The 20689-nt window shown below is 41.9% G+C and overlaps 1 protein-coding gene across 1 annotated transcript; it reads right to left on the bottom strand.

Annotated features, from left to right (window-relative positions):
- Nucleotides 1–11785: 11785 nt before the first annotated feature.
- LOC134290944 (exonuclease 3'-5' domain-containing protein 2-like) lies at nucleotides 11786–13142 on the bottom strand. The gene is made up of 2 exons (XM_062858177.1): nucleotides 12840–13142; nucleotides 11786–11995 (listed from the first exon to the last, which is right to left on the bottom strand). Exons 1-2 carry the CDS (start codon nucleotides 13140–13142, stop codon nucleotides 11786–11788), a joined length of 513 nt encoding a protein of 170 aa, XP_062714161.1.
- Between the last annotated feature and the right edge of the window lie 7547 nt (nucleotides 13143–20689).

The raw sequence follows: 20689 nt of genomic DNA, 5'->3' as shown, positions 1-20689 counted from the left end.
GAAAAGCTCCGAAAGCTTCGTTTCAGAATAATTATAGAGGTCCTAGAGCATTTGCTCAGAAGCTTCGTGAGCTTTTTGACAGAAGCTCCGATAGCTACCCCTCAAAAGCTACTAGAGCTTCTTCTCGGGAACTTTCAAATCTTTCAAACCCTTCGCTTCTTCTGAGAAGATTTAGAAGCTTCTCCTCAGAATTCTAAAGCTACTTCTCCTCAGTTTCACCTCAGATACTTCGAGACCATCTTCTCAGGGCTTCGAAAACTTCTTGTCAGTAGCTCCAGAGCCTCCTCTTCTCCTCTCCTCTTCTTGGCGTAACGTCCTCCTGGGACAAAGCCTGCTTCTCAGCTTAGTGTTCTATGAGCACTTCCACAGTTATTAACTGAGAGCTTCCTCTGCCAATGACCATTTTGCATGTGTATATCGTGTGGCAGGCACGAAGATACTCTATGCCCAAGGAAGTCAAGGAAATTTCCTTTACGAAAAGATCCTGGACCGACCGGGAATCGAACCCGAGCTCCAGAGCCTATTGTCAGCAGAAGCTCCGAGAGCTTTTCTCAAAAGCTTTTTCCCTGAAGTTACTCGGATATTCAGAAAGCTTCTTTTCAGAAGTTACACAAACTTTTACTCAGAAATTCTGAAAGCTTCTTCTCAAAAGTTTCCTAATCTCCTTCTCAGAAGGTCCGAAGCCACTTCTCAGAAGCTTCTTAAGTTTTCAATAAACTGCTCCAAATGTTTCCAAGATATTCAGAGAGCTTCTCCTCAGAAGCTCTAAAATTTTCGGAGAAGAAGCCCTTAGATCTTCCGAAAAGAAGCTTATAAAGCTTCTCAGAATATCCTAGAGCTTTTCTTTTCGGAAGCAACGAGAGCTGCTTCTTGGACGCTAAGAGTGTTTCTTTTTCAGAAGCTCCAAGAGCTTTTTCTCAGAAGCTCTGAGAGCTTCATCTCAGATGCTTAAAGAGCTTCTTCTCAGATGCTCTGAGCATTTATTTTTTAGAAGTTCTGGAATCTTTTTTTTTTTGGAAAATTCAAATGCTTCTTCTGAGGAGGCTTGAAAGCTCTTTCTGAGAAGCTTCTAGCTCAGAAAACTAAGTTTCTCAGAATCATAAAAAGCTTTGTAATGAGTGTTCCAGGAGATCCGAATGTTTTTTTTCCGAAATTCCGAAAGCTACTTCTCATAAGATCCAAATATTTCTTCTTAAAAGCATCTAAAGCTTCTAATCAGAAGCTCTGAGAGTTCACTTTTTTTTCTAGAATTTTCATTATCGGAAGCTCAGAGCTGCTAGAGAGACGCTAGAAGTGCCCCTTTTTCAGAAGCTCTGAGTGTTTCTTTTCAAAAGCTCCGATAGCTCCCTCTCAGAAGCTCCGAGAGTTTCCTTTCAATAGTTGAGAGAGTTTCTACTCAAAAACTCCTGAAACTTTCAAACCCTGCAATTGCTTCTTCTGAGAGGCTTAGAAAGCTTCTTCTCAGAATTGCAAAGCTTCTCCTAAGAAGCTCCGAGAGCTTCTTCTCAGATGCTTAAAAAGCTTCTTCTCAGAAGCCCTGAGAATTTATTTTTTTATTCCGTTTTATTTTTTAAAATCCAAATGCTTCTTCTGAAGAGGCTTGAAAGCTTCTTCTGAGAAGCTTCGCAGCTCTAGCTCAGAAAGCTAAGTTTCTCAGAGTCAATAAAAGCTTTGAAATGTGCGTTCCAGTAGCTCTGGATGTTTTTCCTTCTCCGAAGCTCCGAAAGCTACTTCTCATAAGATCAAAATATTTCTTCTTAAAAGCATCTGATGCTTCTACTCAGAAGTTTCCAAAGTATCTACAGAGAAGATCGGAAAGCTACTTCTTAACCTTTCAGGACGCGCGCCATCAAGCAACCGAAACTGCACCGCGCTCGCGCTGCATACGACGAGCGAGGTTTTTTGGTAGTGTTGCACTTTTTACAACAGCGCGCGCGCTGAAGGGTTAAAGGTTAAAGGTTTTCTATGAGTTCAGAACACTTCCTCTCAAATATTTCCAAGGCTTCTTCTCAGAATCTCCGAAAGCTTATCTGTGAAGTTTCGAAAATTTCTTTTCGAAAGATCTACATGTTATTTCTGAAAAGCTTTGAAAGCATCTTCCCAAACATTGTGAAAGCTTTTTATGAGAAGCTCCAAAAACTGCTTCTTATATGTTTTGAATTTCTAACAGCATCATCTGTGAAGCTTCAAGAACTTCTTCTCAAAAGATCCGAAAGCTTCTTAAAAGCTTCCATAGCTTCTTCTCAGAAGCTTCGAAACATATTTACCATGGTAAAATTGAAATACTTTAATCGATTGCCCAATACGTTGCAGCAACAGTGGATCGGTCTTCAAAATCTTCAATAACAAACATCAAGAGCTTGAATATCCTTATTGAATTGTGCAGCCAGAAACAGCAACAGTTTTTCATCTTTCTGATTGTTTTGGTTTAGCCTTTTGCTTTTATCATCCATTCATGGGATTTCGATGGATGTCGATCGACGATGCTCGCCCATATATCGTTATTATTTCATTGATTTCGCATTCCTTTTTTGTGAAATTCCAAACGTTACAGTTTGCCTTAAGCCCAGGGTTGCCATTATGCCAGATTTATCTGGCATAGCCAGATTTTTGATTGCCGAAAAGACAAAAAGAGAAACCTGCTGTTTTGCCAGATTTTTAAAAATTTTGACAGTTCAGGCCAAACATGTCTAAAGGTCCTATCTGCAGAAAAGAGGTTCTCTTTAGTTTCCCTCTCTTTCGTTAATATCTCAGCTGTCTATTTGTATTATGATTGTCTCCTTGCATTGAACGATGATCAAAACAATCGTCTTTTGATTTCACGCATAAACGATAACCATAAGATGTGCTTAACCACCCATTCGGGATACAGTTCGAACAGTATGTGGTATTGTTCAACCGTCTACATTACGGTTCGTGTATGGTACTGGTTTATTAGGGTTGTACTGCAAAAATAGTTGAAAATTGTACCACTACATTGCAATAATTGAAAGAGAAAGTGAACAAAGAGAGCCTCTCAAATGCAGGTAGGACCTATTGAAATGTTTGGCCTGAGTTTTACTTAATGCTATGAATCAGTAACAAGAATGTTAATTATAAATACTGTTATCCATCAATGGAGACGATATGTGATTGATTTTTTTCTATCTGTATTAACGAGATTTTTAACCCTAGGCTAGTTCATCTCTAGTTGTGATATCAAGAGTGTTGTTGTTTTGAAATTGTGTTACTTGCGAAACTTAGAAAAATAAATATTTATCAAATTTTGATATAATTTTGTAATGGCAAGAACTGCCAGATTTTGCCAGATTTTCGTTTTCAAGTTTGCCAGATATTTTTAAGAAAGTAGTGGCAACTCTGCTTAAGCCACCAGCAAGCAGTCGACGACGAGAGACACGTGCTTAGGGCAAGACCTTTGTGCAGCGTTCAAAGGATGTGCTGACGACGTGTGGCAAACACTCGTCAGCAAGCCAGAGGAAGAACAGAAGGAGTATGTATTGCTCTTTTGTGTATGTTTGAAGATGTGCAGTGCATAATATCTCAGAGATTTCTCAATCACGTGTGTTGCCTTATGGTGGAGATAGAAATAAAATATTGCATGCGTGTTATAGAATCAACGACTTGGTCGTTTGATTTATGGCTTTTAGTAAAGGCAATGGCATGATTGGAATGCAAGTTTCCACTTTCATTAAAAAATAGTTCAATCATCTTTAAATTCAACATATAACTTGAGGGTCCTAGATGTAAAGGAGGTAAGCGACCTTTTGTCGAGTTTGAGCTGAGCATATTAAAAAAATCAGCAAGCTTTCAGGAACTTGTCAAGATTATGTTTACGATGATTTAAAAATTACATAAAACCGGAGAGAATTGGGTCGATTTTGAAACTTCATACGGGATACGGGTTCTGTACGGGATGAAGAATAGGTGAAAAACCTTAGACCAGTGGAGCGGACCTAGTGTGATGGTTAGAACACTTGACTATTATTACGCCGAGGACCTTGGATCGAATCCCACTCCCGACAAACTCACAAACTGTGAGTTCTTCCTTCGGAAGGGAAGTAAAGCGTGGGTCCTGAGATGAACTAGCCTAGGGTTAAAAATCTCGTTAACACAGATAAAAAAACCTTAGACCTCATTTACTAGAAAGTGGATTTTTGTAACTTACATTCCTTTGCTTCTAACCGAGTTACGAAAGGGATATCGATTGCGTTGCATGGTTCGGTGGAAAAAGCAAAAAGTGACACGTGTTTGGAGCAAAGTGTCTCGAGTATACCAAAGTGGAGAATCCTTGTAGTTTTGACAGGTCTCTTGCTCGATTGGAACTATGTGGATGACACTAGATCGACTGTTCCAATTTTGACGTTTCTCCTCTTTGTTTTATCCAGGCTCGTTAGTTTGGAGTAGTAGCGATGGACCCAGACAACCAGAAATCGCATAATTATGCAGGTCAAAAATCTCTTAGAGGTAGATTTTGCATCACACCCGCAAAAACTGGCAGCAAAACTCAATTTACTAGTGGTTTTTCACGCAAAGGTCGCTATTTTTCGAGTTTATTGTTCGTATGTTGTCTTCCTCCGTACATGCACACTGAATAAATCGGACTGCTGCGTTGCGTCTGTCAAATTCATTTTTAGATCACCTCGCAGAAGCCAACGAGCTTACTCCCTATAACATCGGTTGTCTCACATACAATGTTTTGCTGCTTCGCATAAAATGTATACACATATCGCATCCACTTTTGCACGCAAAATGAATGGAATGAGCCAACTCCCATGCTGTGCAAAGTGGGTGCTCGCTACTAATTTGGTTGGAGCGAAAAGAAAACGATGGGGGACACCTTTTTGACTCATCAATTGTTATTTATCATGAATTTAACCTTCGCGTACCCGACTCCCGACAACTCATTTTCAAAATGCTGGAATTTTGCCAATTTTCATCCGATTTTTTGAAGTCGCCCTTAATCGATCATAAATTGGTGCTAGTTTACTATACTCAATTGGCCATGCAATATCCGGAGCTATTCCGGAGATATTGCGGATTGTGCTGGGGTCAGGGGGTTGCCAAAATGGCTAAAAGTGATTATTTCGTGCGTTATTGTGTTTGAACCATTGAATGTCTGCGAAATTTCTGTTGCGAACAGTGAAACACAACTGCGATAACCAGATTTGAATAAGTTGACCCATCCGGATCCCCGTGATAGGTTCCGCGGGGCCTCATAGGGGGCACTTCTGGTTTCCAACCTAAACATGCCGTGCGACATATCAATCTTCATCATTTCGAATGGCAAAGTCAGAAACTATAGACTGAAGTCTGTATCAACTAATATGGCCACCCCGGAACATCTAGCACAGGTTCCACGGGGGTGTCATCGGGGACATTTCTGGTTTGCCACCAGAACATGCCGTAAGACATATCAATCTTCATGATTTCGAAATATTGGTGCAGAAAAATGACTAATACGGCAGCTACTGGAACAGGTTCCGAGGGGGCCTCTCAAACACAATAACTAGCGAAATAATCACTTTTAGCCAATTGGCAAAACAGACCCCTCCTCCACCCCCTGACCCCAGTACAATCCGGGATATCACCGGAATGGCCACTTGAGTGTAATCAACTAGCATCAATTTATGATCGATTAAGGGCGACTTGAAAAAAAAAACGGATGAAAATTGAAGATATGACAGCATTTTGAAAATGAGTTGTTGGGGGTCGGGTACGTGAAGGTTAATGTTTAACTAAATAAGGGGCCGTCCATATACCACGTGGACAACTTGGAGGGGGGAGGGGGTACGAGAATAGTCCACGCTTGTCCACGGAGAGGGGGGTGGGGGTCTGTCAAATGTCCACGTGGACATCATTGATATAAGAATAAGGGCCGATTTCTTCACCTCGGCTTAACTCGTATAGTTAAACGCCTAAGCCAGGGTGAAGAAATCGGCCCTAATTCAGCAAACATTCACTAACGAAAAAAGTTATATAGCATTATTTATGCGATTCAATTTTATAACAGTTCTCTATCACATTTTAATTCATTATTCCACTCTTTTTTTCATGCTGGTCAAAAAAATTTTAAAATTCTACTTTTTTAATAGCAAAATTTCAATTACCTAGCTTTGTTCATCAAGATGAATTATAGTGTTTTAAAATGTAGCGTAGTCCATAAAATGTTAGTGTCGAAACTTTCGATGAGTTTCTAAATGGATTTCTCGAATTTCTTACCAATTTTCTAAACTACTTCGAAAATTCAAAATATTTGTGCAGATTTTCTAACTCGTCTAGGTTTATTTTAAAATTTTAGATGCTTGTACTCTGCTTAATTCTAAATTTCAACACTACAATTTTTTGAAATGATTCTGTAATTCTTTTTTTATAAGAATCAAGAAAATAGAATATTAAAAAACAAAACAAAATACCTCTACATAAATGTTTTTTAACAAAATTCAGACAATCATGGATTAAAAAAAAAAGTGTTTCATTAAAACCAATGTTAAAAACTTGTTCCTATCTTTTACCTCCTAAAGAGAGGTTTTGACAGAAAGTCACTCAAAGTGCATTTGTTTTGCTTAAAAAATACATAACTTCTATCTATAATGAAAATGGTTGAATATTGGTAACTCGTAAACTATGATATTCAAGACATTGTTTACGAAAACAAAAATCTAAAAAAAATCTTTTAAATTTTTTAAATTAAAACACTTTTTTGTGTTGTCCACGTGGACATTAGGGGAGGGGGGTAGGGGTCAATGAAAAGTCCACGCTTGTCCACGGGGAGGGGGGAGGGGGTAAAAAATGATGATTGTTCTGTCCACGTGGTATATGGACGGCCCCTAAATGAAATGAATGAATGAATGATTGTCAAAATAAAAAAGGGAATAATTACACTGCTCGACAAAATTTTACAAAATTTGGTGTTATGGGATGAGAAACAAAATAACAGAGGTTTGGGACCCTAGAAGTGTCAAAGTGAAAGAATTTTTGAAAAATATTGGACCGGGCCTTCACAATTTAAAACCGAAGTTTGTATGGAGAACTTGGGGTGTTCAATTGATATGTACATAAGAACGTGTCGTGCATATTTTTAGGCGTTTACGGTGTTTGGGTTGGTTTCGTTATTGCCTAACGTCTAAATATATGCACTAGCGTGGGACACGAAAAGACATTTTACTCCTGTACACTTTTTGAGTTCCATTTTGGCCCCATATCAACTGTGCAAAATTTCAGCTCGATCGGAGAAACTATATTTTAGCGCCAGCCGTTTTAAATTTTCATACGATTTACTATGGGGAAAATCACTTTTTCAAAGAAAAATCACCACAGGTTGCACCTTAACCCCTAAAAATATATCGATGAATGATTTCTGTTGGAAATATTGCGAGGAACAAACTCTCTGAAGACCGCAAAGCGATCTAAGGTATGTGGAAAAAGTTATTGACTGAAAACCGAATGACATGCCAACGCTGTTTAACATGTAAGGAATAACAATAAATAATAAAATCCAGAGTTGATGTACACGTGCTGTAGTCCCATGTATGGGAGCCACATGGCAAGCGAGCTCCCAGGAGCACTGTACATTTTGAGACTGAAAGTTGTGCGCCTCATTTTTCTCAAGATGTGTCTCATGAGCTTCGTCTCATGCGCTGATTAAATTAGAAAATTTCACGACAAAAACTTCCTAAACGAGCAAGAATTGAAATCTGAACCTTTGCATTCAGAGTCCGTAGTCGTATCGCATAGACCAACCAGACACTTGAGTTGTGTACGGAAAAAAGTTGTTGATGTTCTTCGTTACCAAGAAGTTGTTTTTCACCTTAGATACCAACAGCTCACGCAGCGCATGAGACGAGCTCCCCGGGAGCTATGTGCCTAGCTCGCACCCACCAGATTTTCGTGAGCCTCCTAGCAGCGCAGCACACTGCGATTTTGAAGAGCTGTGAGACAATTTAGTGGGAGGCTCGCTGTCACATTTATGTACACATGAGCAATCGGAAACTCTGATAAAATCTCGTCATTTTATCGATCGGGTAAGGCTTAATAACTTTTTCCACGAATGTCACATCGCTTTTCGGTCTTCGGAGGTCTGATTCCTCGTAAAGTTATCTACAGAAATCATTCAACGATTTATTTTTAGGGTTCAATGGGTGACCTCAAGCGATTTTTCTTTGAAGAAGTAAATCTTCCCCATAGTAAATCGTATGAAAAACTAAGAATGGCGGGCGCTAAAATATAGTTTCTTCGATCGATCTGAAATTTTGCACAGATGATATGGGACCAAAATGGAACTCAAAAAGTATACAGGAGTTGGAGTTTTTCCATTTTTTATATTTTCCCATATAAACCGTGTACCAGGCTAATATGCACTGCGCGTTCTAATGCACACATCAATTGAACACCCCAAGTTCTCCATACAAACTTCGGTTTTGAACTGTGAAGGCCCGTTCCAATATTTTTCAAAAATATTCGTTCCAATATTTTGCAAAACATTTGATGGGAAGTGTGTCTTCATAAATGGCCGACTTGTTTTATCTTAATTAACGATATTTTAAACCCGCGGCTACTTTATCTCGGCACCCTTCCTAGTGACAAGGCAGGTATCAGGTATCAGAAAGCCGGCTCCAGAGACACGTTACAAGGCAACGCAGTGGGGAAAATGCCAGGGGGGCGTTGATAATAGCAGAATAGCAAAATATCAGATTTTAACATATAAATGAATACTAATTTTTTTGGCGATATTTTTTTTTACAAAATCCAAAACTAATAAACTTTTAATTCGTGACAAAAGATTGCAAATCGGTCTACGGGTTCAATAGTTATGACGGTTTGAAAATAAAAAAAAAATAAAAATGTTGTTTTTTGGAACATCCTATTTTTAAAATGGCCACCCCAATGGCGAAACAAAAAATTACGGGTCTAATTATTTTTTGGTAAAATTCTCACCGAATTTGAGCAATATCGGAGCACTTTTATTTTTGACTCTATTCTTCTTTCATGGAATAGCTGAATGAGAACGAAGTGGACCCACATAAACTTTCTTCCCGATCTTTACAGTCCGTCAGCAAATTCAAAGTGAGATCATTAAAAATTGGAATAGATTGTAGGTGGTCTCAAATGGTCACAATAATTAACTTCAACTAGCTGGCCCGGAAAATTTTGTCTTGCCCGGTTGTGGGGGTTTGACAACTGTTGAGGTCATTGCAGCACCGCACTCTAGATTGGTTTTATAGCGATCATGTTAAATTTCTTCCCAACTCTTAAAAAATCAGTAATTTCACAATTTTCCTACTTTTTTAGTTGATTTTCTTAACTTTTACTACTTATAAACACAGCCATCATGAATACAAATCAAACCATGCAAGAATCACCCTGATCGGTCCACCCGATTGTGAGTTTTGTTGCCTCAAAGGGATTTCAAACTCATTTTTATATATATAGACTAGCTAACCCAGCAAACCTTGTATTGCTCATTTGTTGATTTAGTTTTTTTTTACAATTATCTACCGCATTTAATATTATTTTATTGTGTTGTTTTTGAAATTCTTTGCATCTCATGCATATTTTAGTAATGTCACAGTTTTTTTTAATATTTTTTTTTTATTTTCCCAACTTTTTATACATCTAAACATAGCCAACCTGAAGTCGAATTGAACCGTGCAAAATAGAACAGATTTTCTAACAGAACAAGCTTTCTACCTGAGAAATATACATTTTGTGTTTGAATTGGTTTCATTTTTGTTAACAAAATGCCACCCTTTCATTACAGTGTACAATTCTTGGAGAAATCTCTGGAGGAATCCCTGGATTCTTGGAATAATGCATCCGGGAGGATGAGTTCCTAGAAAAAATCCTGAATAAATTGCCGTTGTTATTTCTGAACGAATTACTGGATTAATTTCTGCAAGAATTTCTGTGGAAATTTCTGAGTTCCTGGTGGAGTTCCCAAAGGTATTCCTGGAATAGTTCCAGAATCTATTCCTGAAGAAATGCCTGGAGGATCTCCTGGAGGAATGCCTGGAGGTATTCCTAAAAGAATTCCTGGGGGAATTCCTAGTGTGATCCCTATAAAATTCCCTAGAGAAGCTCCTGAAGGAATGCCTGGAGACATGAATGTGCCTCGATATTTCTTGAGGAATATCCAGAAAAATTCTTTGAGAAATCTTCAGAGGAATTCCTGGAGGAAATTCTGCAGGTTTTTATGAAGAATCGCTGAAAAACTTTCAGGTAAATTTCCTGAAGGAATCCTTAAAAAAATCCTGAAGAAATTCCTCGAAGAATCCCTAGTGGAATCTAGATGAATACCAGAAGGAATCACTGGAGGAACTCCTCGAGGAATCCTTGAGAAATCTTCAGAGGAACTACTGAAGGAATCCCTGCAGAAACTCCATTAGAAATTTCCAGAGGAATTTCTGGAGGAATTTCCAGAGAAATTTCTGGAGGAATTTCCTGAAGAATTTCTGGAGGAATTCCAGGAAAAATTCTTGGAGGCATATCTGGATGAAATATTGGACTAATCATCAGAAGAATTCATGGAGGAATATCTGGAAGAATCTTTAGAAGAATCCCTGGAGGAATTCCTTGAACCAATTACTGGATAAATCTCTGGAGGAATCCTTGGAGGAATACCTGGAGGAGAAATTTCTGGGAAAATTCCTCAAGGAAACCCTGGAAGAATTCCCGGAGCAAGCCCTGGAAAAATTCCTGGAGGAATTACTAAAGAAATTCTTGAAAGAATTTCAAAAAGGAATCCCTGGAGAATTTTCTGGATCAATTCTTGGGGTAATTCCTGGAGGTATTCTTAGGGACCATATAGCCGAGGCGGTAAACGCACGGGTATTCAGCATGACCATGCTGAGGGTGATGGGTTCGATTCCCGGTCGGTCTAGGATCTTTTCGTAAAGGAAATTTCCTTGACTTCCTTGGGCATAGAGTATCTTCGTGCCTGCCACACGATATACACATGCAAAATGGTCATTGGCAGAGGAAGCTCTCAGTTAATAACTGTGGAAGTGCTCATAGAACACTAAGCTGAGAAGCAGGCTTTGTCCCAGTGAGGACGCCTGGATGAAATCCAGAATTCCTGAGGTAAATTCTGCAGGAATTCCTAAGTTGATATCTGCTGGAATCCATGTGGTAATTCCTGGTGGAATTCTTAAAGGTATTTATGGTGGAGTCCCAGAATTTAATCCTGAAGGAATGCCTGGATGAATTCCTGGAGGAATCGTGGATAATCGTGGAGGTATTTCTAAAAGAATTTCTGGTGGAATTCCTAAAAGAATTCGTGGAGGAATTTCGAAAGCAATCCCTAGAGGAATGATTTTCCAAAACTTTAGAAAAAAATGTTTTCGTGGTATGTAATGATCTATTTAGGCAAATGGCATAATGGGAACCAAAATTCTGGATAGTAGACTATTTGAAGTATTTTTAGGAGATTTTTTGTATGAAAATCCAAACATTTTGTATGGTCCATAATGCTCGACTGTACCCCCCCATACTTCCCCTAGAGCGTTACGTAATTTGTGGACGGTGTCTTATCAAAAGTGCTTATGGTCATCGCACGGAGGGGAAGGTGTCTCAAACCATGCTAGGAACCTGCCCTGGCCCGTCTTTTCAAGAAAAGCAAAAACCGTGCTCCGAAAAGGGACTGACAAAATTGGGTCACTTATCTATTCCTAGTTCCCTTTGGTTCGAACTTAAAACGGATAGTTTAAGTCGACTGATCAATTACGATTTCCGCCAGCTTTCTTTTGATGTACCATTCGGCTTTCTTGTGATCGCAGGTGCTCAGCACCTCCTAGGCCTGCATGAGATAGTTGTCGTACAGTGGTTTGGCACGGGTCGCTATAGTGCGTTTGGTGTCGATGGATACATCCAGCGTATTCGTTTTACCCTGGTTCTTCGAATTGCCACTTCCCACGAATCTGTCGCGGAACCTCTGGTTGAAGAAACATTCCAGCTCGCCGATGGCCGTTGTGAGCCAGGTTTTTGGCTGGTAAATATTGATCTGGGAATGATAATTACACAAGTTTACAAAATAAAACGAAAGTCGTGAACTTCTGTCAACGAACGAAATTTTTGAAGCACAATTTAGTGCTGATTTCGAAACCGATCTTAAAAAAATTTTAAGTAGAACAGTTTTTGAGTTTTAGCTCAATATGTATCGAGTTTTGCAACTTTTCAAAATATGTAATTTACTAAAATTCAAATGTATTGCGTTTTGTTCAAGCAATTTTAAATCTTTTTCCATAAATTAAAAGCTGAATACAATACCATTCGATCATCTGAATTTAGGTTTTGCGTCAGATTGATGAAATTCAAGATATTGGCGAGTTTCAGGGACGATCTTCTTAAATTTTAGCAAAATTCTCAAAATTTTTTGAAGATATGTATTTTTCCAATAAGAAAAAACCAACTTAAAAATTCTTTCTCGCCGTTTATTTGACATATCATATGTGGGCGAGTTACAGTAAAAATTTCAGCCCAATCGGAGCATTGATTACGGAGAATGAGATGTTTGGAGTGAGCGACTTAGCTTAAAAATAGAACAAAAAACGATTTCAAATCATCCTTGTATACCTTGTATGGAAAGTCGAACAAATTTCCGCTCTACTGTATTTTTTTTTCTTTCGCGTTTTCAAACTCAGGGCATGATTCTACACCAATAATGATCATCAGCTTACCGAATTCAAAAATGCTGTAAACTAGTGTTACCAATTCAATATTTTTTAATGGCTAACATTGACAACTTTTTCTAGCATCTATCGCTAATTTGATTGAATAGGAATTGTTCTTGATACTCACCGCGGAACAGCCTTTTTGGCAAACGTCCAAAACATCTCCACTGTCACATGGGCATCGCTGGCTGCGCATCTAATCTGGCGTTCCGAGAGCTGTGTATTTTCCCAGTTGGAAGTCCTGATACGCCAGTATTTGTCTAGTTTGACGCCAAGCTTCTTCTCGGCCAGTTTTGCCATTTCGTAGGGACCCGACACTCCGCATCGATCGACCAGGTGCCACAGATCCAGCGTGCTCTCTACCTTCTGGTTGTAGTCGCTTTTCAGAAATCTATTATCTCTCAGTGAGTCAACGTCAACCTTGACTATGGCCGGGTCATTCAGAAGGTCCCCCAGCTCCAATGAGATCCGCTGCATTTCGCATAGCCGAATCAGCATAACATAGCACACATACCCATTGGCGGAGCCAGCATTTTCTTTTTTCTTACTCACTCTCCTAAACATACACGAGAAAGAGAAAGATAGAAGAGGAGGCAGCTTGCCCCCTCTTTCATCTCGCTCTTACGCTTGCATGTTTGGGGGAGTGAGTAAGAAAAAAGAAAAAGCTGGCTCCGTCAATGCACATACCTAGGTGTGAGGCCAACTGAAGCAGGGCCACCGGACGCCTCTTGCCTTGCTCGTTGACCCACTTGCATATGATCCCCAGCACCCGGAACTCCCGGCAATGATCCCGCAGCAGCCCAATCACCATATGGCACTCGTCCGGATTAGTAGCGATGTTTACCGATTGGTTGTACAGCGGGTCGGTGAAACGACGCACTAACGCTACGGCTCCGACGGCCATCATAATTGAAGTAATTGCGATCATTTTCTCTCGGTCCGTTGAGTCATGCTGTGTCACTATCTGTCCCGGTAAACGTCGTACTGCCTGCCTACTGTGTTTTTGTCATACAGCTCCCTAGAGAAGTCACCCGCAAACTTCATCTGTATGGGAGCCCCCCTTTCCAGAGACCGGAGGAGTCTCACACTATGCTAAGAACCTTCCCCGGTCCCATGCCCATCTGCATACAAAATTTCACGCCGATCGGTTCAGTAGTTTCCGAATCCATAGCGGTCTGACAGACAGACAGACAGAAATTCATTTATATATATATACTAGCTAACCCGGCAAACTTTGTATTGCCCATTTCAATTGTTGCTCTTGCACTACGACACTTTAGATTGGTTTAGTTGAGATGGTTTTGAATTTCTGCTCTTCTCATAAAACTTATTATAATTTCACAGTTTTTCTAATGTTTTTGTTTATTTTCTTAACACAGTCACCATGTAAACAAAGTAAACAATTCAAAAATCTTGTTGATCATTTCTTTCGTTTATTAGTTACATGGCTTCAATAAACTAATTTGTATACTCATTGGAAGGCCGACTCCAGAGGCACGTTATCTTCCATTTTGGGCATTTGTTCCCATCTGTTATCATAATCCCAAATGCTTGACTAATGAGAAGTTCAAGCTTCTATTAAAACAGGTCTCTTATCTAAGAAACACACCGTTCGTGTTTTATTTGCCTGTATAAATATAATTTTTGGTTGATTTTTATATGACTTTCCTCTCTTTCGTAACAGTTTAATTCGAAAGAATAGCCTATTTTTAAAAGTAGGAAAAATCTTTGATGAACTATGCATGGTTGATAACCAACTCTTTATCAGTGTTAAATTCTTCCACAGATTTAACAGTTCAACTGCCATAAGCTAAACAACAATATGCCACTCGAAAGAAAAACCTTTGATTAAAAGAAGGGAACATTTCTGTTTTAATTTTCAGTATTTGAAGCACAAATGTAACAGTGTGACTTGACATATTTAACAGCCTATTCCTAAAAAAAGTTAAAATCTCAGATATAGTGAGCATTATAAGCAGCAGGAAGTATACATTGTATGGCAATGAGGGCATGTTGATCATTCTGCCTGATGGCCTTTTGGTTCAATGGCCATTCTGCCTAGTATCCATTCGGGATATTGTGCATTTGGTTGTATGTCGTTCGGCCTAATGGCTGTCGGCCGGACACCATTTCCAAATTATGCCTTCATGGATTATGGACATTGTTAGCCTTTAAAACCTCCAGATTCTGTAGAGAATCCTGAGAGGATTCTGTAGAGAAACCTGAGGGGATTCTGTAGAGAATCCTGAGAGGATTCTAGAGAAAATCCTGGCGGATTCTGGACAGAATCCTGAGAGAATCCTGAAAGGATTATAGTGAGAATTCTAAGAGAACCCTGAATGGATTCTCGAGAGAATCCTGAGAGGATTCCGAAGAAAATCCTGAGAGGATTCAGGAAAGAATCCTGCAGGGATATTGGAAAGAATCCTGAAGGGAAATTGGAAAGAATCCAGCGAGAATTCCAGAGAGAATTCTGAGAGGATTCCGGAAAGCCTCCTGAGAGGATTCCGGAGAGAATTTTGAGAGGATTCCGGAGAGAATCCTGACAGGATTCTGGAGAGTATCCTGAGAGAATTCCGGAGAGAATCCTGACAGGACCGGAGAGAATCCTGAGAGGATTCCGGAGAGAATTTTGAGAAGATTCCGGAGAGAATCCTGAGAGGATTCCGGTTGGATTCCGGAGAGAATCCTGAGAGGTTTCCGGAGAGAATCCTGACAGGATTCCGGAGGGAATCCTGAGAGGATTCCGGAGAGAATCCTGAGAGAATTCCGGAGAGAATCCTGAGAGGATTCCGGAGAGAATCCTGAGAGGATTCCGGAGAGAATCATGAGAGGATTCCGGAGAGAATCATGAGAGGATTCCGGAGAGAATCCTGAGAGGATTCCGGAGAGAATCCTGAGAGGATTCCGGAGAGAATCCTGAGAGGATTCCGGAGAGAATCCTGAGAGGATTCCGGAGAGAATCCTGAGAGGATTCCGGAGAGAATCCTGAGAGGATTCCGGAGAGAATCCTGAGAGGATTCCGGAGAGAATCCTGAGAGGATTCCGGAGAGAATCCTGAGAGGATTCCGGAGAGAATCCTGAGAGGATTCCGGAGAGAATCCTGAGAGGATTCCGGAGAGAATCCTGAGAGGATTCCGGAGAGAATTTTGAGAGGATTCCGGAGAGAATCCTGACAGGATTCTGGAGAGTATCCTGAGAGAATTCCGGAGAGAATCCTGACAGGACCGGAGAGAATCCTGAGAGGATTCCGGAGAGAATTTTGAGAAGATTCCGGAGAGAATCCTGAGAGGATTCCGGTTGGATTCCGGAGAGAATCCTGAGAGGTTTCCGGAGAGAATCCTGAGAGGATTCCGGAGGGAATCCTGAGAGGATTCCGGAGAGAATCCTGAGAGAATTCCGGAGAGAATCCTGAGAGGATTCCGGAGAGAATCATGAGAGGATTCCGGAGAGAATCATGAGAGGATTCCGGAGAGAATCCTGAGAGGATTCCGGAGAGAATCCTGAGAGGATTCCGGAGAGAATCCTGAGAGGATTCCGGAGAGAATCCTGAGAGGATTCCGGAGAGAATCCTGAGAGGATTCCGGAGAGAATCCCGAGAGGATTCCGGAGAGAATCCCGAGAGGATTCCGGAGAGAATCCCGAGAGGATTCCGGAGAGAATCCTGAGAGGATTCCGGAGAGAATCCTGAGAGGATTCCGGAGAGAATCCCGAGAGGATTCCGGAGAGAATCCTGAGAGGATTCTGGAGAGAATCCTGAGAGGATTCCGGAGAGAATCCTGAGAGGATTCCGGAGAGAATCCTGAGAGGATTCCGGAGAGAATCCTGAGAGGATTCCGGAGAGAATCCCGAGAGGATTCCGGAGAGAATCCCGAGAGGATTCCGGAGAGAATCCCGAGAGGATTCCGGAGAGAATCCTGAGAGGATTCCGGAGAGAATCCTGAGAGGATTCCGGAGAGAATCCCGAGAGGATTCCGGAGAGAATCCCGAGAGGATTCCGGAGAGAATCCCGAGAGGATTCCGGAGAGAATCCCGAGAGGATTCCGGAGAGAATCCCGAGAGGATTCCGGAGAGAATCCCGAGAGGATTCCGGAGAGAATCCCGAGAGGATTCCGGAGAGAATCCCGAGAGGATTCCGGAGAGAATCCCGAGAGGATTCCGGATAGAATCCCGAGAGGATTCCGGAGAGAATCCCGAGAGGATTCCGGAGAGAATCCCGAGAAGATTCCGGAGAGAATCCCGAGAGGATTCCGGAGAGAATCCCGAGAAGATTCCGGAGAGAATCCTGAGAGGATTCCAGAGAGAATCCTGAGAGGATTCCGAAGAGAATCCTGAGAGGATTCCGGAGAGAATCCTGAGAGGATTCCGGAGAGAATCCTGAGAGGATTCCGGAGAGAATCCTGAGAGGATTCCGGAGAGAATCCTGAGAGGATTCCGGAGAGAATCCTGAGAGGATTCCGGAGAGAATCCTGAGAGGATTCCGGAGAGAATCCTGAGAGGATTCCGGAGAGAATCCTGAGAGGATTCCGGAGAGAATCCTGAGAGGATTCCGGAGAGAATTTTGAGAGGATTCCGGAGAGAATCCTGACAGGATTCTGGAGAGTATCCTGAGAGAATTCCGGAGAGAATCCTGACAGGACCGGAGAGAATCCTGAGAGGATTCCGGAGAGAATTTTGAGAAGATTCCGGAGAGAATCCTGAGAGGATTCCGGTTGGATTCCGGAGAGAATCCTGAGAGGTTTCCGGAGAGAATCCTGACAGGATTCCGGAGGGAATCCTGAGAGGATTCCGGAGAGAATCCTGAGAGAATTCCGGAGAGAATCCTGAGAGGATTCCGGAGAGAATCATGAGAGGATTCCGGAGAGAATCATGAGAGGATTCCGGAGAGAATCCTGAGAGGAATCCGGAGAGATTCCTGAGAGGATTCCGGAGAGAATCCTGAGAGGATTCCGGAGAGAATCCTGAGAGGATTCCGGAGAGAATCCTGAGAGGATTCCGGAGAGAATCCTGAGAGGATTCCGGAGAGAATCCTGAGAGGATTCCGGAGAGAATCCCGAGAGGATTCCGGAGAGAATCCCGAGAGGATTCCGGAGAGAATCCTGTGAGGATTCCGGAGAGAATCCTGAGGGGATTCCGGAGAGAATCCTGAGAGGATTCCGGAGAGAATCCCGAGAGGATTCCGGAGAGAATCCTGAGAGGATTCCGGAGAGAATCCTGAGAGGATTCCGGAGAGAATCCTGAGAGGATTCCGGAGAGAATCCTGAGAGGATTCCGGAGAGAATCCTGAGAGGATTCCGGAGAGAATCCTGAGAGGATTCCGGAGAGAATCCTGAGAGGATTCCGGAGAGAATCCTGAGAGGATTCCGGAGAGAATCCTGAGAGGATTCCGGAGAGAATCCTGAGAGGATTCCGGAGAGAATCCCGAGAGGATTCCGGAGAGAATCCCGAGAGGATTCCGGAGAGAATCCCGAGAGGATTCCGGAGAGAATCCCGAGAGGATTCCGGAGAGAATCCTGAGAGGATTCCGGAGAGAATCCTGAGAGGATTCCGGAGAGAATCCTGAGAGGATTCCGGAGAGAATCCTGAGAGGATTCCGGAGAGAATCCTGAGAGGATTCCGGAGAGAATCCTGAGAGGATTCCGGAGAGAATCCTGAGAGGATTCCGGAGAGAATCCTGAGAGGATTCCGGAGAGAATCCTGAGAGGATTCCGGAGAGAATCCTGAGAGGATTCCGGAGAGAATCCTGAGAGGATTCCGGAGAGAATCCCGAGAGGATTCCGGAGAGAATCCCGAGAGGATTCCGGAGAGAATCCTGAGAGGATTCCGGAGAGAATCCCGAGAGGATTCCGGAGAGAATCCCGAGAGGATTCCGGAGAGAATCCCGAGAGGATTCCGGAGAGAATCCCGAGAGGATTCCGGAGAGAATCCCGAGAGGATTCCGGAGAGAATCCCGAGAGGATTCCGGAGAGAATCCTGAGAGGATTCCGGAGAGAATCCTGAGAGGATTCCGGAGAGAATCCTGAGAGGATTCCAGAGAGAATCCTGAGAGGATTCCGGAGAGAATCCTGAGAGGATTCCGGAGAGAATCCTGAGAGGATTCCGGAGAGAATCCTGAGAGGATTCCGGAGAGAATCCTGAGAGGATTCCGGAGAGAATCCTGAGAGGATTCCGGAGAGAATCCTGAGAGGATTCCGGAGAGAATCCTGAGAGGATTCCGGAGAGAATCCTGAGAGGATTCCGGAGAGAATCCTGAGAGGATTCCGGAGAGAATCCTGAGAGGATTCCGGAGAGAATCCTGAGAGGATTCCGGAGAGAATCCTGAGAGGATTCCGGAGAGAATCTGAGAGGATTCCGGAGAGAATCCTGGAGGAGGTGGAAATCTCCCAAAAAATGACCACGTGGTTTATGGACAGCCTCTTGGTATTTTTCATACTCACAATATGCAATAGGTTCTCAGATCAGCGGCTAGATATTGGGCTCCGATGTACCGAGATTCCATGAGTTCAATGCTACGCAGCGCACTACGTAGTGGATCGATACCTACGACAGCCTTGATCCAATCAAGCAGTATACGCTGGCCGTTAACATAATCGACATGGTCTGTCTTGGGTCTACGAACGGTTTAGTGCTATTGATCCTCAGTCCGGACTTCCTGTGGTTTGCAATCACCATTGAATATGTGGTACACCATGATCGCTGGTAACTTCTCCTGAATAGCGTCAGGACGCTGGCACATCCGGTCCGTCCTTATTGATTCGTCCTTGATCAAACAGACTTTGCCACTGACACCCGGAGCCAAGATGGGTTTAAATGTCCCTTGTAAGCAGGTATATGTTGTAAAACCTATCAATTGAGGTGGTTCCGAGATGAATAATTGAATAATAACACTTTTGAAATGTTTATTGCACATAGCCGTCCCGGCAAACGTCGTACTGGCTGCCTACTATGTTTTTTGACATCCAGTTCCATAGCGAAGTGCCCCGCAAATTAATCTGTATGGGAGCCCCCCGTTCCAGAGACCGGAGAGGTCTCACACCAAGCTAAGAACCTTCCCCGGCCCCAACAGCACCCACATACAAAATTTCACACCGATCGGTGCAGTAGTTTCCGAATCCATAGCGGTCAGACAGACAGACAGACAGACAGACAGACAGACAGACAGACAGAAATCCATTTTTATATATATAGATAGATAGATAGATAGATAGATAGATAGATAGATGAATCTCCCATACAATCAACAACCGACACACATAAAGTTCATCAAGGATCTTGAGAAGAATTCGCGTTGATGGGATACCCATAGAAAAACTCTCCCAAGGATCTCGTCAAAACTTGAAAATTTGTGCTTGTGATTATTGAATAATTTTTTGTCCAATTATCAAACTCATAATGCCGGGAATCCTGAACCAATAGAGAACTATTAAAAACTAGCTGTCCCGGCAAACTTTGTCTTGCCAAACTGTGGTGGTTTGAGAATTGTTGAGGTCATTGCGGCTCAGCCCTCTAGATTGGTTTCATTTAGATTACGTTGATTTTCTTCGCAGCTCATGAAAAGACAGTACTTTTTAAATTTTCTTACTTTTCTAGTTGATTTTCGTAACTTTTTGTACATATAAACACAACCACTACGAATACGAACCGAACCGTGCAAGAGTCCTGCTGATCGGTTCATCCGTTCTTGAGTTTTGTTGCCTCAAAGGAACTTCAAACTCATTTATATATATATAGATTTACCAATTATGTAACGAGCAACAAGCATTTTGAAATTTGTGAAGTTTACTCCGTGAGAAATGATTCACCGAAAATCAGTATCAGATTAGAAATCAGCCAATCAAATTATTATAAAATCTTCCAAAAATGGCAATAATTTGGTATGAAATTTGTCAATTAATTTCTCATATTGACGGATTACTTGTATTTTGAAATCAGTCGAAAAACTTTCGGCGTACCGCAGGGGAGCAATTTAGGACCGCTTCTATTTTCGTTGTTTTTCAATGACGTAACTATTTTGTTAGCCAAAG

The sequence above is a fragment of the Aedes albopictus genome, chromosome 3, assembly GCF_035046485.1.
Source record: "Aedes albopictus strain Foshan chromosome 3, AalbF5, whole genome shotgun sequence".
In the NCBI taxonomy this organism is placed as follows: Eukaryota; Metazoa; Arthropoda; class Insecta; order Diptera; family Culicidae; genus Aedes; species Aedes albopictus.
Note: the sequence above shows the minus strand (reverse complement) of the source record. Positions and strands in the feature narration are given on the sequence as shown.

What these genes read in the sequence shown, in the direction of transcription:
- LOC134290944 (XM_062858177.1), bottom strand. Translation starts at nt 13,142, where the DNA reads ATGCAGCGGATCTCATTGGAGCTGGGGGACCTTCTGAATGACCCGGCC. An exon ending in GCGCAGCCAGCGATGCCCAT is followed by an intron (nt 11,996 to 12,839) that starts GTGACAGTGGAG and finishes TATCATTCCCAG; the next exon opens with ATCAATATTTACCAGCCAAA.